This window comes from Puma concolor, chromosome C1, assembly GCF_028749965.1.
Source record: "Puma concolor isolate L17-30 chromosome C1, mPumCon1.1.hap2, whole genome shotgun sequence".
Classification (NCBI taxonomy): Eukaryota; Metazoa; Chordata; class Mammalia; order Carnivora; family Felidae; genus Puma; species Puma concolor.
This window is the reverse complement of record NC_141674.1, coordinates 88385620-88402821: the sequence shown is the minus strand read 5'-3', so window position 1 is coordinate 88402821 and position 17202 is coordinate 88385620. Positions and strand designations below refer to the sequence as shown.

Here is a 17202-nt window from a genome sequence, read left to right as displayed (position 1 = left end):
CCACTTGCTGCCTTTAAAAAAAAATTACAATACATCTTTCATCATCTTTCTCTTCCCTCCTTTCCCCAGTATTTGTTTCCTAGGGCTACTGTAACAAATTTCTACAAACTTGGTGACTTAAAACAACAAAGATTTACTCTGTTATGGTTCTGGAGACCAGAAGCCTAATAAAATCAAGGTGTCAGCAGGGCCCCAGTCCCTCCAAAAGCTCTAGGCTAGAGTCTCTCCTTGTCTCTTCCAGCTTCTAGTAAACCAGGGCAGTCCGTGGTTTGTCTCTGCATAGCTCTGCCATCTCCACATGGCCTTTTTTTTTCTCTCTGTCATCTCTTCTGTCTCTTATAAAGACACTTGTCTTTGCATTTAGGGACCACATGATCTCATTTCAAGATCCTTAACTTAACCTACACTTACAAAGACCTCTTTTTCCAAATAAGGCAACATTCACATGTTCCAGAGATTTGAATATCAGATATATGGATTTGGGGCCACCATCTGATCCACTACAGAACTAAAATTTTATTTTAACTATTTGAAATATACATATTTTAAGCATAAAAATAGATGGTTTTAAAAATAGGTGTTTACCCTGGTGTGCTAATTTTCCTCAAGCTAATCTTAAAACTTTGTCAAGGCTGCACTTCTTGCATTGACTAGTTAATTAAAGTGGTTAAATAAATTAATACATACATTTTGGTTTTACTATTAAAATACTTATATGCCCATGAGACAGACTATCTATCTATCCATCTACCTTTCAATCTGTCTCTGTTTGACCCATTCAGGCTTGACAGGAATCGTATATAAAGATAAATCCTGTTTATATAATAATCTCCAAACATATTTATTAATAAGTTCCCCAGATAATCATTGGGAAACCAGAATGTCCTTCCTCTTGACAAATGTGAACTGCATGTACTTATGTTCACTCATTGTCCTGTGATGACACTGTATTAGGCTTGCTATGTGGTTTTGTCTTATAAATTTTCATTGAGTTTCTAGAAAATGTGGAATCCCTTGTATAGTAAGAGGTAAACATAATGCTTTGAGCTTTTCATCTGTGACTTAAAAATAACACATGCATCATTTAAAGGTTTCTAGCTACATTTAGAATGCTTATTAGTAAGTTTTACCTTTTAGATATTGTCTCTAATACACTGCCCTGTCTCTTAGCTACCTTCCTTTCAAATGTCAAGCATTTTCACAAGTATTATGAGTGAAAAAAAAAAAAACAACATTCACTGCATAACCCACAACTTTAAGCTATCATTAGATTGCTTGATGAGTTCTTGATATAATTAGGAAATTGAATTGCAATTGTGCTATTTTGATTTAAAAACAGAAAACTATCATATTACTTGAAGGCTTAGCACAATATTCTTTTATTTGACATTCTTATTTCCTTCTGTTTTTCCTATGACAATACTCTGTTCAATATTCTTTGAGTTATTTTTATTAACAAAATGCACCAGAGTGACTGGAGAGAAATGTTTCTTCCTAGAGAAATCAAACATTTTTCTTCTTTACTCCTTAACCAAAATGTCTGAAACCTTGGTTTTTATTTTTTCATATTACTGTTCACAATAACTGTTTTTATGATCAAAAATGATTAACGTTTCTTAGTTCTAAAACAAAAAATAATGGTCTCATCAAAGATCAAAGATATCTTCACATTTTTTTCCTATGTGGAATCTAATGAATTTTGAATATATTTAAATCTATATTGCACTAAAAGTGAAATTCAACTGCTAATCTCTTAAGCAGTTTAAGGACTATAGTTAGACAATATAATTTATTTAATATCTTACTAGCAATGTAAATCACAATGGGTATTTGAAAGTTGCATCATCATTGGTACTATAAAAAGATAGATCACTACTTCAAAAAGTAAATCTGTTTTAATGTAGGATTCTTTATATTTAAAACAGCATTCAAATAATTTTGTAAGTTTCACAATTGGTGAGCCAATTTTACCATTAATCTTTGACTTTTCAGCCTTTCATTTGCTGTTTGTTTTTTCCATTTAAAAACCTATAATTCCTGAGGTGCCTGTGTGGCCCACTTGGTTAAGCGTCCTACTTCAGCTCAGGTCATGATGTCACAGTTAATGAGTTCAAGCCCCTCACTGGGCTCTGTGCTGACAGCTCAGAGCCTGGAGCCTGTTTCAGATTCTCTCTCTCTCTCTCTCTCTCTCTCTCTCTCTGCCTCTCCCCTGCTAGCTCTCACTCTCTCTCTTTCTCTCTCTCTCTCAAAAATGAATAAACATTAAAATTAAAATAAAGTAAAAACCTATCATGGAAATTTTATATTTTGGTGATAACTCCTTATGTGAGAAAAGAAGAATATGCCTTTATATTACAAACTATTTAGTTGATGGATTGGGCATTTTTGTTTTTTTCTCATAAATTGCCTAGAGCAGAAACTTACATAAGAAAATAAATTTTATAACAATAAAATTGATGCATAGAGCAATTTGTTTGAATGGAGTCTCTACAAATGTGATTAGTTATCTATTCTATTCAAGACAGAAATGAATATTTGTTCACAGATAAAATCTGGTAGAGTAGGTTATTTCTATATTGGATTCTACTCACTTGTCAAATTCCTAGAGTAGTCCCATAGTAATCCTCTACCAGATCTAACTTCTCATTTTGATAGAGAAAAAGGCTTTGAAAGCCCTTCAAAAAACATAATTTGCAGACATTATTTCCCCATTATGTGAATATTACATGTCCTAACAATTGTCCTCAGGTGAATCACATAGTAGCTATGAATTAGAATATATTGGGAAATGGGTCATAAAAAGAAGCTCAGCAGTGCAATGGATAATTGTTTTGGCCATCAGCTCCCATAAGGCTTCACATACAACTTTCTCCTGGAGGAAATATACATTGATATCTATTATATACATCACCTGGAGGAATTGTTAAAGATGCAGATTCCTGGGTCCTTCTGCTAGAGAGAGAAATCTGCAGTGGGATTTGACAATCCACATTATTAGGAATTACTCTGAATTATCATGACATGGAGGGGACACTTATCACTTAGATAAATATTATTTTAGGGGTAATTTAATCCAAATGAATGGAAAGAAAAGCAAGAAATATATTCAAGTCAAAGGAAGGTTTTGTTATATCTCCCTTAACACATGGGAAAGTATGTAAAATCTGAATGTCTACTACTCTGCTGGATATTTTATACATTATTGCATTTAATTCATAAAGTGGTCTGAATAGGAAAAGTGAGTATTTGGAAGCACACACTTTCCAAAGTCTCATAGTTAGCACATTGAGGAGAAAAGATCTGAACTTTAATCTGTTCTGTTTCATGATACGATAAAGCAAACCAGTCACAGTCATGTTCAAAGGAATCTGTAAACAGATAAAAATCTGGAATATGCACAAGATGAAATGGGGGACTATATTATATTCCATCTGTAAAATGTGACTGTCTGTGGATGAAGTATGAAGCTTTCACTGTGCCTATTACACCTTTAAACAACCAATACTTATTGTTATCTATCATTATCATTTGTATACCTTGCCTTCCTTTATTCTAATCGCCCACAAAGTCAAAGTACCTATAAGATGTAGGTGAGTGTCCTCATTTTGCAGAAAAACTATGCTTGGAGAGGATAAGTAATGTACCCAACTTAGGTGAATGTATGATAAACATAAGTTATGAATTTATGCCTTTGGAATTCCAAAAACAGGACTTTAATGCTGGACTGCCTGACTTAAACTCTCAGCTAGGTTTAACCACATTCAAACATCAAGCAGAAAGATGGAAGAAGATTTTTAGCCTTTATGATTTGATTCAATTCTAAAGGTGTAAAAATATTAAATTAAAGGTTTCAAATATATAAATACAACAATGTTAATTTAGGAAAATTTTTATAAAATTCTTATTTTAATATTTATTCATGCTCATGACAAATAAGATTTTTCTTCCAAGTTGAAGCAAGTGTGTAGAATTGTAAGTCAAAATTATTTTATATAGTGTTCTCTAATTGCTGTTTTCTAATATGGGAAATGATACTTGGTTCATTATTTTAAAGTGAAAAACTAAAATGTATTTTATCAATTCATGCTTTCACTGCTTCCAGGATTTCAGATGTTATTGTAAGTTCATTTTCCTAAAGGCCTGCAGCTTGTGTCTAAAAACGTTACCATACTCATTGTTTATTATTTTTATTTTTGTAGGGTTCCACTGGATTTCCTGGGTTTCCAGGTGCCAATGGAGAGAAAGGTGCACGGGTATGGTATAGAAGTCTATTGTCCTGGACTATCTCATACAAATGTTCTTGCATGAGTACCTGTCTTTCAGCACCTGACTCACGATTCGCTGTGATATGCTGCCTACTGAAACTGTTTGAACTGTCTTTGGCAGGGTGTAGCTGGCAAACCAGGACCTCGGGGTCAACGTGGCCCAACGGTGGGTGGCTTTATTTAAAATAATAATTTTCATTTTGGATTTAATGTTTCAAGATAAGTTTCTTCAAAAATAAAAACAGATTCTGTGCTTTCGGGTGTGCCTGACACTTGATCGGTTTCATCTTTTGCTCTCGTATGCAGGGTCCTCGAGGTTCAAGAGGTGCGAGAGGTCCCACGGGGAAACCTGGTCCAAAGGTATTAGAAGTACTTGTTCTGTCATGGATAGAACTGGAGGGTATTGAGGGTATTATGCTAAGTGAAGTAAGTCAGTCAGTCAGAGAAAGACAGTTATCATATGTTCTCGCTCATGTGTGGAATTTGAGAAAGTTAGCAGAAGACCATGGGGGAAGGGAAGGGAAAAAAATAGTTACAAAGAGAGAGGGAGGCAAACCATAAGAGACTCTTAAATACAGAGAACAAACTGAGGAATGATGTGAGGGGCAGGGAAGAGGGGAAAATGGGTGATGGGCATGGAGGAGGCACTTGTTGGGATGAGCACTGGGTGTTGTAAGCGATGAATCATGGGAATCTACTCCCGAAGCCAAAAGCACGCTGTGTACTCTACAGTGTGTTAGCTAACTTGACAATAAATTATATTAAAAAAAAAAAGAAGTATTCTATTTGCGTTTGCTGTAAGTTCCTCTTCCAGAGGACAAATGCTATCAGAAGGAATCAAAACTGATTTTTCTTTTTTTCTCTTTTCTTTTTTTATTTTTGATAGGGTACTTCAGGTGGTGATGGCCCTCCTGGCCCTCCTGGTGAAAGAGTACGTATGATACAGGATACAGTAACATAAAATAAATATTAATATTTTGCAAGTATTTAAATTTCTGGGAAAAAGCACATGTGTCTGCAAATACATGTACACAGAAATTTGCAAAATCTATTCAGAATTTAAAAGTTCTTATTTTTTAATTTACTTCTTAAAAAATCTTAATCACTTATGTGCTACCAATTTTGTTATAGAAATGAGAGAATTAATGTGCATAATTGCCCTATGATGTCTCTCAAACTCAAGCCAAATAAATTTTTTTTGAATATCCATATGACACCTATGCCTTCTCCTTCAGTCCTCCTGTGTTCCCTGTTGATATTCATTTTGTCCATAGAGCTGGAAGCAACATTATGCTGGTAAAAGGCAAGCTCCCAGTAGCCATTAAGTCAGAATCGATATACATTCAAATCAGGATAAAACATCTATTCCAGTAAATAGAAAAACTATTTAGTAAATTGATTTTCAATTGATATAAAATAAAGCTAAATATACATGAGTAAGCATGCCCTTTATTTGTTTTCTTTTGGCAAAATAAAGCATTTTTGTAGCCAGAGTTTTTGAAAGTGATCTTCTTGAATTTTAAATATTCAATCTGTATTACTGTTAAAGAAATTACTCCTTTCTGAATATTCTATAACAATGTTTAGTATTATGCAGTTATAGTAATATATTTTTGTATATTATTATTTGAAATTTATAATAGATGTTTCACAAAGAGAAAACTGAAATACCCCATGATATGTAACTTAAAACTGAGAATAAGTAATTTTTTGGAATGAAGTTTCTATTTGTGACAGAAATGTCAGTAGATAAGACTTAAGAATAAACATTTAATTATAGTTGTTTCAAAGCTTTGGTTCATATTTAATTAAAGTAAACTTTCTTGCTAAATATCTCTCACTATTGATGAACTATTCCCAAATTAAGTCCATCCTGTACATTTTAAAATCATAAATAACATACACATTTTAAAAATGTGATGGTCAAAATAATCTTAATAAGAGGATGCAATTTAATTAAAATGGCTAAATCATTAAATGGAATAGAACCACTTGACAAATTATAGCAAAACTAGGAGTTTTGTTTTTAAAGCATAAACTATTTTTCTTTCATATTTTGTTTCTGCATTCCAAAATGTCATGATCAACCATATATATTCACAATTTTGGAACATAACAGTGTGACCCAACAGCATGATTACTCGTAATTGTAAAAATACTTTGAGAGTAAGGAAAGTGTATTTTGAAGCTTAAAGTAGAGGTTATTATAAAAAAAAAATTAAGTAAGCTGGAAACCATTTTTAAATAGCATTCATACATTTTAAATATACAAGACATACTTCCTATATTCTGCATAGTTGATGAAACCTTTTCTCCCTAACATATCCTCATTTTCTCCAAAGAATTTTATGTATCATAAACTATTTGGTTATGTCTTAGGCATAGTTGAAGAATGATAGAAATGATATTACCAAATATTTTCTTTAAAATAAATAACTTGGGAAGTTTAGGGGGAGAGTTTTATAGTACTATTGAACTAGAAATGGAAATACCTATTTTTGCCATTTCAATGGACTTCTTTAACAATATATTTGCTTATAAATATATATATATATAGTATTATATGTACATATTATGTACATGTTGTAGGATATTTTAAATATATACTATTATATATTTACTAATTAGGATACTCTGCAGCTTAAATATAATAATTCCTCATACTCATGATTTGTGGATCATGGATGCCTATTATTAAAGACTTAGTTAAGACAGCTTTTAGTTGTTCTAAGATTACCAGATTTAGCAAAAGCCAAAAAACAACAACAATAAAAAATGAAATAAAATAAAAAGACTTAAGGCACCCAATTAAATTTAAATTTTTACATGAACAACAGAATAGTTTGTGGTATAAGTATGTCCTTTGCAATATTGGGGAATATTATTATTCATTATTTATCTCAAATTCAAACTTCACTAGGTACTTGGTTTTTATCTGGCAACACTTACTGGGTTCCAACACTGTCTTTACACTGAGTATGTATTTTCCACATCACCTGGAAACTATTTTCATTAATATGGAAGGACTATGTCAACACTTTCTTGTGGAATTTTATACAGGTCCACTTTTTCTTCTATGTATTCTGTAGAGAAGTGATTTTTGAATTTTTTTTTCCTTAAAGAAATTTAAATCCAAAATCAAATTTTGGTTGAAAAGGAGCAGAAATTTAGAAGGCAAAGAAACTACATATTAAGGAATTAGAAAAATAGAGCTTGCTACATAGCCTAAAAAATAATATTTAAAAAAATTTTATATTTAAAATTGTTTTAAATGTTTAATTTTGAGAGACAGAGACAGAGCATAAGCAGGGAAGGAGCAATGAGAGAGAGAGAGAGAGAGAGAGAGAGAGAGAGAGAGAGACAGACAGACACAGAATCTGAAGCAGGCTTCAGGCTCTGACCTGTCAGCACAGAGCCCGATGTGGTGCTCACAAACTCTGAGATCATGACCTGACCCGAAGTCGGATGCTTAGCCAACTGAGCTACCCCAGAACCCCCTAGTATTTTATATTTAAAATAAAACTTTGTTTATAATATTAAGTTATTATGATATATATTTAAGAATGATAGTTTCATACTTCAATGAGAGTACCAAAATTTGTAAGTCCCAAAGGTTGCCCAGTGTTTTTGGTAATTACACTGTGATATCTATTTATTTAATGACATATTGAACTTTGAAGTTTCTTTTTGATTTTAAGGTAAGATGCTGGTAATAGCAATAATTTGTGCTGATTTCTGAACTAGCATTGGCTTAAAAATGATAATGAAATTTCCCTTGGAAAGGCTAAACTGATAAACTGAAAAGAGTAAAGACCAATTTTAGCAAACTTCATTTTTTATTTAAATATAAATAAATCCTATTCTAGTTGAGTTATTTAAGAAATCCTATTTATATTATGTTCCATTATATATATATATTTCTTTTGGAAACATAATTATTATGTTCTGGGAACATAAAGGATTATCTTCACCAATTATTTTGCTGTCACTATAATAGGGTCTATTTACTGCATTTTAAATTTATATTAATATAAGTATTGAATAATAATGTTGATTAAAGATTAAGTTAAAACAATATTATAAATGTATTTTTACATTGAATGTTAATGAGAAAAATAATACAATAAAGCGTTTTTTCTCTGATCTACAAAAGAATTTTATATATGAGTAAAATGAGATATTGGCATCTTCCAAAATACATTGTAAATATAGAAATTAGTTAAAGGTCTTTCTGAATTAGTCACTTATTTTTTCCTTTACTTTTGTATGACTAGAATCAGAACATTTATAGAGTCAATTTTAAAAATAATTTTTTGGGGGTGGCTAGGGAATTGAATTATTCTGTCCCAAGGATGTTTCCAACTAATGTTAAAAGTATGGAGCTTCTTGATACATCTATGTTCTGCTCACTTTATTATGAATTCTAAATATTTACAGTGCTCATGATTTAAGGCCATTGGTGTGTGGTTTTGAGTACTGAATAAGGTGAAAAATCATGCATTTAACTTTTAGATTAGCTTACATTATCTTGTTACATTACTGTAGTTCTGTCGTGATGATGAAGAAGCTGTATGCTATATTGTGTTTCATCTGTAGAAATAAACTGTAAAGTATAAAGATGTATCTTTTAAGGCATATTCTTAAATTTCTCCACTGCTTTTTATTTTCAGGGCCCTCAAGGACCTCAGGGTCCAGTTGGATTCCCTGGACCTAAAGGTCCTCCTGTAAGTACCATAGTTTTTCTTTATTTCTTCATTTGACAATGTTTTCAAATTTTCAAGAGTCACAGTTTATATTTTAAGTAATTTTTAGATGCAAATATTGACGAAAATTCTAATAAAAATAAATTGCAATTGGTGACGTCAAAGAATGTACATTTTTCAATTTATGACGTTTATTGAATGTTTCTGATATAACCCAAATAGATCTTCATAAAGATTCTTGCAAAGTACATCAAAGACATGAACAACCTGGATGTTATTCTCTCAAATACTCCTCCACTGCAGTGCCATATTACTGATGGCATTAAAAATCGTTACTGCATCTTAAATATTTGTTACATCAGAACTTCTCTTTTGTCTTCCATCATCCAATGTATCCTTCAAAATATCACTTCCTAAACATTCTCTGGCATTCTGACATTACTTACATTTCATTGTAATTTGTTTATTTGTATTTATTATTTTTGTCTATCATCTGTGCTTTTAAAAAAAATAATGATAATCCTTTCTGAATTATATCCCTTTTATAAAATTTGCTCATTCAAGTATCTTCACAAAGTTAATGGAAATCCTTTATTTCCACACTTAAATGTATATGGGAATATCAGACATGCTCATTGCTCAGTTGTTTTATTTTTCTTTTCTTAGTAACCTACTCAGTTTATTTATGAGAACTAGAATCAACTTAATCACTGGTTTAGTCCATTCTGGCTGCTATAACAAAAAACAAACAAACAAGCAAACAAACAAAGCACACAATGTTGTTTACCCACAGAGACTAGAGAGCTTATAAACAACAGAAGTTTATTTCGCACAGTTCTAGATGCCAGAAGTTCTAGCTCAGGGAGCCAGCATGGTCAGGTGGGGGCCCTTTTTCAGGTAACAGGGCAGAAGGGGCTAGGAAGCTCTTGGAGTCTCTTTCTTAAGTCACTGATCTCATTTATGAGGGGTCTACCTTCATGACTTAAACACCTACCCATGGCCCAACTTACTAACATTGCCTCTGAGGGTTAGGATTTCAACATCATGAATTAGGCATTTCAATGTGAATTTCAATACGAACTTACAGGCCATAGCACCCACATGTCTAAGGAAGTTGTTCTCAAAGTGTGGTCCTTGGACCAGAACATCAGTACTACCTGGGGTTTGTTAGACATACAGTCTTCTCCCTACATCACTCAGCTAACTCAGAACTCTAAGAGAGGGGCCCAGTCTGTTTAACAAATTCTCCAGATAGTTCTGATGCATGCTAAAGTTTGTGAGCCACTCTTCTAGTCTACATTTGACAATGCTGTCTAAACTTTAATGTGCATACAAATTATTTTGGTATCTTGGTAAAAATGTAGATTTGGGGGCATCTGGGTGGCTTAGTCGGTTAATCATCTGACTTCAGCTCAGGTCATGATGTCACAGCTAATGGATTCGAGCCTTGCATTGGACTCTGCGCTGATAGCTCAGAGCCTGGAGCCTGCTTCAGATTCTGTGTCTCCCTCTCTCTGTCTCTGCTCCTTCCCTGCTCATGCTCTTTCTCTCTCTCTCTCAAAAATAAATAAACATTAAAAAAAATGTAGATTTGATTCAGTAGGCCTGGAGTGAGTCATGAGTCTTGAAGTTACTAACAAAGTTCCAGGTGATGCCAATACTGTGCTCCTAGGCCATATTTTAAGTAACAAAGCTCAAAAATATTTTGGCTGAAAATATAACTAACATAGTTTGAATATGATTTACTCAGCAGGAAACAAAGTATAGCTAAATTTTCAGTTAATAATTTGAGAACCAAATGTTTTTTCATTATAATGATACAAATAACTAAATCATTACTAGTAGTTTTACTCACATCCTGGATATTTTCATTTAGAGGCTCACTGATATATATTTTTTGACTGAAAGTTCTAAATTGATTTTGAACTGAGTCTTTTTGACAAAACCACAGCATGCATCCTGTATGAAGAAATGTGAGACTATTTATATATGCCAGTATTTCAAAAAATTGTATATTCCAGTTCTCTATTTTCTAATAATTATAGTTAACCAAATATAGTCCAATAGTAGTCTTGTATAAAGGAACAATTTGGAAAATTCTGAATTAAGATGTTAAAATTTTAAATAAATGTTGCATCTGGTTACATTATACTTTCAAGCATGTTGAAAATAATTTATAACTAAATGCATATGGTCTCCAACTTCTTATTGAGTTTGAATAACCCTCTATTTCCACTGATAACTTTCACATTTGACTTTAGCTCACAGGTTTAAAAATGAATTATTTATCATTAAAAGCAACTTTTTTTATTTTATTTAAATCCAAGTTAGTTAACATCTAGTGAATAATGGTTTCAGGGTTAGAATTTAGTGATTCATCACTTACATATAACATCCAGTGCTCATACCAACAAATGCCCTCCATAATGCCCATCATCCATTCAGTCTATCCCCCCATCCAACACCCCTCCAGCAACCCTCAGTTTGTTCTCTGACGAAATACTGGCTTAAAGTAAATATTAAATGTTGAAGCAATCTCTTATTTTTTGCAATAATTTTAGACACTGTTTGAAATATTATTCTAACGGTTTTGCTTTATTACTGTGAACACATCAAGAAAGGATTGTTATCTGTATTATAGTATTATGAAAGGATTAATGTAAAGAGCTAGTATTAAATACAGGGTAAGATTGATACTACTTGTATATAATGTTGTTTACCCACTATCTCAGTTGCGTTCCAAACGTAATATTGTCATGCAACGTTTCACATGTAGAGAAGTGAAAATACAGTTCCAAGAAATGATTTCATACATAAGACGTTTTTCATAAGTATTTTGAAGCCATGTGCATGCATAGATCATTGTTTAGCAACATAAAATCCAGTGATATGTATAACTTCCACATTATCATACCGTTTATATTTGCACAGATTGCACAGATTGCTAAGAATTGTTTCTTTCATATAATGTAATTTTATTGTCAAAGAAAGCCATTTGACCCATTTTTCCTCAGACTTTTTCAGTTCATTCTCTCATGTATCTTTCAACAAGTTTTGAGCCATTAATCAAGCATGCATTTTGTCTCTATGAAGCATTAAAAGTGTAATAAATGCCTACACTTGAGAAGCATGCCATCTAGTTGGAGAGACATGACACTATTCAGGAACATTGCTTTCACTGCTAAACAAAATGATTTTTATACACTGTTTCTCTGTCAAGTGAAACATTAGAGCATGAAATAAAAGTACCTATTATTTCTCTGGTATGCAGTTTTATAACATTTTTAGGACAGAAATGCCTTCATCTCTTGGATATGGAAGGAAGAAATTGAGTGGAGGGATAGAGCCAAGCTTCTTTTCCTGCCTATTAATTGGTTCATCTTCATTGTAATCAGAAAATATGCATATGTTTTTATATATAAATTTACATAGATATACATTCACAAATGTTATTTATTGAGTGCTTAAAATGTTCATGTTTAGAGTCTGTTAACCTCATGCCAATGTCAGCATATAGTTACCCCATTTAAGAAAAATTTTAACTTGAGGTGATTAAGACTTATAACTATTATAAGATACAGTCTATTTATAGAAGACAAAAAATCAAAACTCCTTGCCAATGGGAGGTAAAAAAAAAATAGCCTTAACATTTATTTAGTAAGTGTCTTTTCACAGATTACCTTGCTGTATATGCACACCCTCATTTAGATAAATTTGTTGCCACTGCCCTTCAACAACATCAAAGGGGCAGTATTTTTTGACCAATAAAATTATGATTTTAAAATTAATGCCATGAGTAGTTAATCTACTTTCTTTTATTGGATAGACTATTGAGCCATTATGATTATTTAGAATTAATCACTTAATATTTGGAATATATACTTAAAGAACACTGTTCCCTCAGGATATGTAGGAAAGCCATTAAAAATCGTGTTGCAGTCACCCCTAGGTGATGTCATTTTGATCTAAGATCAAATTTAACAGTTTTAAAAGGTTATAATATTGTGCAATAAAAGTATAATCTATATGTCTCAAACTAGCAAATATGAGATAGTGAACATTTATACTTACAGATTTGTAAGAAAACATATAAATGGCTTGTGCTGATGGCAAAACACATAATTTGAGAGGCATTTTAGTATGGGCGGGGGAAAAGCCTGCTACATATTTATTATCCTTTAGTGGTCACTCTCTGTGTCTTTATTTAAAACTTTTACTAGTTCCCCCAATTGGTAGCACATTTATTCCTATATGTATCAAAATAATAATAAAGTACAAAATGTGTCCTTATTTACTGTTTTGAAATACTGAACCTGCATGAAGTCTACTAGCAATTAACTACTTATTTCTGCATTTCACCTTTAAACGGAGGGCAAAGCTAAATCTTAGATTACTGTACACATAGTGCCTAAGACCTAGATCTGTAATATATGGCTTTGAAAGAAGAAATGTTTAAATGATGGCCGAAAATGTTTTCGGGCCTTGGTTAAAAGCATTCCAGTTTTGGTCTTTTCGGAGGATGGCACTGGAATCACTCAGGTGATCCTGGGAGACATGAGCAAATCACTGAGCGAACAATAATCTTGTGAAATGTCATAATAACAGTCATTAACTAGAGCTGCTAATTCACATGGCAACCAGTGTGTCAATAAAGATGAGATCAGGGACAGAGCTGGTACCGTCAGGAAGCCTTCCTCCTGAGGTGTTACAGCCAATGTAGAAAAAAGTCTTACTCCTGGGGAACAAAGCCATCAGTGAAAAGAATCTCATTTTTTTAATATTAAATATAATTTATTGTCAAATTGGTTTCCATAAACACCCAGTGTTCATCCCAACAGGTGCCCTCCTCAACGCCCATCACCCACTTTCCCCTCTTCCCTAAGCACCACCCCCCATCAACCCTCAGTTTGTTCTCAGTATTTAAGAGTCTCTTATGGTTTAAAACAAACCTTTTTTCTAACTCAGCATTAAAAAGCATTGACAATTTGAAAATAGAGTTTTGTAAATAATCTATTTTTAAGATAGATTTATTTAAATAATTAACATACAGTGAGAGGTATGTCTGTTACCATTTAAAAAGTTATTAAAATGGGGGCGCCTGGGTGGCTCAGTCGGTTAAGTGCCCGACCGGCTCAGGTCATGATCTTGCGGTCTGTGGGTTCAAGCCCCATGTCAGGGTCTGTGCTGACAGCTCAGAGCCTGGAGCCTACTTTGGATTCTGTGTCTCCCTCTCTCTCTCTCTGCCCCTCTCCTGCTCATGCTCTATCTCTCTGTGTCTCTTAAAAATAAATAAATGTCAAAAAATTTTAAAAAGTTATTAAAATGATCATTTCTTTCATTTCTCCAGAGGGTGAGAATATTTCCGCCTATACCTATTAAATCTGTTTTGAAATCTGACCCCAATACTTAATGGTTTCTGAGTAGGGTGAAGGATCCATAATGCAGACTAAAGAAGCAATCTATTTCTACTAAGTATCTAAAACACAGGAACCACACAGAGTTGTTTGCTTTAAGTACTTAGTTAATTGCTTCATTTATTTCTTTGGTCATGACACAAGACAGCATCCCTTAGAGAAAGTGGTAACATGGTAGATTTGCTGTCCAGTGCTTAATAAAAATGATGTGTTCAGGAGGATATTTAAGAAAACCAACTGGGAAAATTTGGCCCCAATGACACCTAAAATTGAGCAAACCTTACCCTGTTTCCTTTACTTGAAGAAATTGAGAGAGTGTAATTTGGAAGTTTGTGTTTCTTTTCATTCTTATCAGGTAGAAGCTCAGACCACCACTAGAGGACACTATCTTTCTATTGTACAAATATTGATGCACAGGAAATTGAATTACAAACAGAGCACCAAAAAGAGGGGAAAATGTTCATTTGTCAAGTACTGAAGAATTAACCTTTTTGTAAAAATTTTAAAAATCTATATGAATGTTTTTTTTAAAAAACAGATGCTAATGAAATCATTTAAATGTAAAATGTTCATATTGGAATTACACAGTTTTCTCTTGGTCACAGTTACAGATAGAATTACCCCCAAAGAGATATACACACATACTACTGTATGTAAAATCAACAGAACATCGAAATGTATATAATGAAAATATGATGATAAAATTGTCCAACATATACATTTAAACTATAAAACAATTCAATAAATATTTGTGACATAAGGTGTTTAATATTTCTGATTTCAGGGACCACCTGGGAAGGATGGCCTGCCAGGACACCCTGGACAACGTGGAGAGACTGTAAGTGACCTCATTCTTTTGATTGAAATTTTCCATCCCTGGCTCCTCATCATCTCACAGAAAGCTACTTTATTATTAATAGTTCCTTTACTAGGTTAAGGGCAATGGAGAAATTAATTTCATTGAAATTTTATTTTATATATATAGAGAGAGACCCAAATTTGTATCCAGCTACAAATGAATATACTTAAGGATGGAGGTGTTACTTGATTTGATTGTCCTTACTGTCAATAGTAGCACTTTGGGGATGAGTTTAGGGAGAAGACCCCATTATCATTTGGACACCTCTGCAAGGTTGTTGACCTTGACCCTTTCACAGAAGTATTTGTTTATAGATATATTCCATCCAACCCTATCACCCTTCCACTCCCTAACAGAAATACATTATACTTAACCATGCAAATAATGCATTCTTCTGTGTAGAACAAAGGGATGAAATATTTTCTGATGTTGAAACCATAAGGCTATAATTAGGTTGAAACTATCTCAAATGCATCCTCTCACCTCAAGTAGGAAAATGTAAATGAAAAAAAATGTATCTGAATTTTATTTTAAAATTATGAGGAATATCACATTAAATAAATGTCTGAACAACTTCTGTGAATAGCAATGATTTGGACAGGGGAAACTGACACTTTAAGCACAGTTTGAGGCTGCTGGTGGGTTTGTTTATTTATTCTGCCACTGTTACAAAATCATGTGTCTGGCTTTTGCACTGGGATGTTAGTCTAATCAGAAGTTATCATAGCTTAGCACGTTTCCTTGGAATCAATGCTTGGATTGCACCATTGATTAATTTTATCCAGATTTCTTAAGGAAATCACAGCACAGACCAGCTTTGACGATGTGATTCAAAGTCATTTTAGGGCATGCAGCCAGCATGAAGACATATTTGGAGTTGTATCGAGTGCACACACAGCAACAAATCTGAAAAAAGGATGATTTTCTGCGTAGGATAAACAATCTATCAGCAGCAACTCAATTCCAGTTTTGCTCACCAACCAACGATTCTTAGTGTAGCAACTTCTTAATTTTAGTCAGATTGTAAACTTCAAAGTCTTAGATTTCAAAAGCAGAATCAAATATGATTTAGTGAGACCAAAGAGTAAAATTGTTTGGGTTTCCTCTGGGGAATTACATCTGCATGAGGAGCATAAAATAAACCTTTTAATGAAGAATCCATACCCTGATTTGCAAATGTATTCTCCAATCTTGCAGTCAGTCATTTTTAACTAAGTCATTGTGTAGCTATGTCATGGGAGTGACTCTAGAATGTTTTCAAAATGTCTTTTGGGGAAGGGATACCTAGAGAGCGGCTATTGTAAAATTCCTTTTGTCTTCAATTTAATCAAGACCTCTGTTTCTATCCAAAGGAACTATATTATATATAACATTTAAATTTAAGCAAAGAGGACAAATAGCATATTAAGTAGTGATTGTAAGATGAATGTTCTCACCTAGTAGTTTCTTATAGACAAAGGTTAGAATTACTTCTAGAAAATCGTATTCCTGATTTCAAATCCACTTTTAAGAGCAATAGTGAATCAAACTATGGTCAGGAACCTTTTTTTCTCACCTTGTTATGTGCTGATGGGGATTCAGAGGATTGCATTGTACAAGAAAGAGTCAGAATCTAGAGAAACCATATTTTGCTGTATATGTGTCACCTTATTTTGAAGAAGAAATTCTTTTGTTATATTGAGATTTGTCTCAAGTAAGAAAAACTTGAAGTTTCATCTGACGTTTTATAATTCAAAGCTTTTTAAGGCCACTGGTAATAATAAGAAATAATTTCTATTATACTGAAACAACCCAAATTTGTCTCCAAAACACACTGCCAAATCCCACAGTGATCCTAAGATTAACTTAGTCTCTTACAGATTATCAGAATGCAAATGAACATTTTTCTTGGGTCTTACCGCAGATGCAATGTGGCAAATTGATCTCAGTTTTCAGGAACTTTGAAAAACATAATTTAACTT

General features: G+C 32.9%; 1 protein-coding gene across 9 annotated transcripts in view; it reads left to right on the top strand.

The window, feature by feature from the left end:
• COL11A1 (collagen type XI alpha 1 chain) overlaps positions 1-17202 on the top strand; it is a 217187-nt gene that overhangs the window by 124882 nt on the left and 75103 nt on the right. For all 9 annotated transcript variants that reach the window (XM_086717705.1, XM_025933656.2, XM_086717706.1 and 6 more), the window contains 6 exons: positions 4200-4253; positions 4387-4431; positions 4572-4625; positions 5152-5196; positions 8936-8989; positions 15167-15220. In XM_086717705.1, the coding sequence (XP_086573831.1) occupies positions 4200-4253; positions 4387-4431; positions 4572-4625; positions 5152-5196; positions 8936-8989; positions 15167-15220 (306 nt within the window). The remainder of the gene's footprint in view (positions 1-4199; positions 4254-4386; positions 4432-4571; positions 4626-5151; positions 5197-8935; positions 8990-15166; positions 15221-17202) is intronic.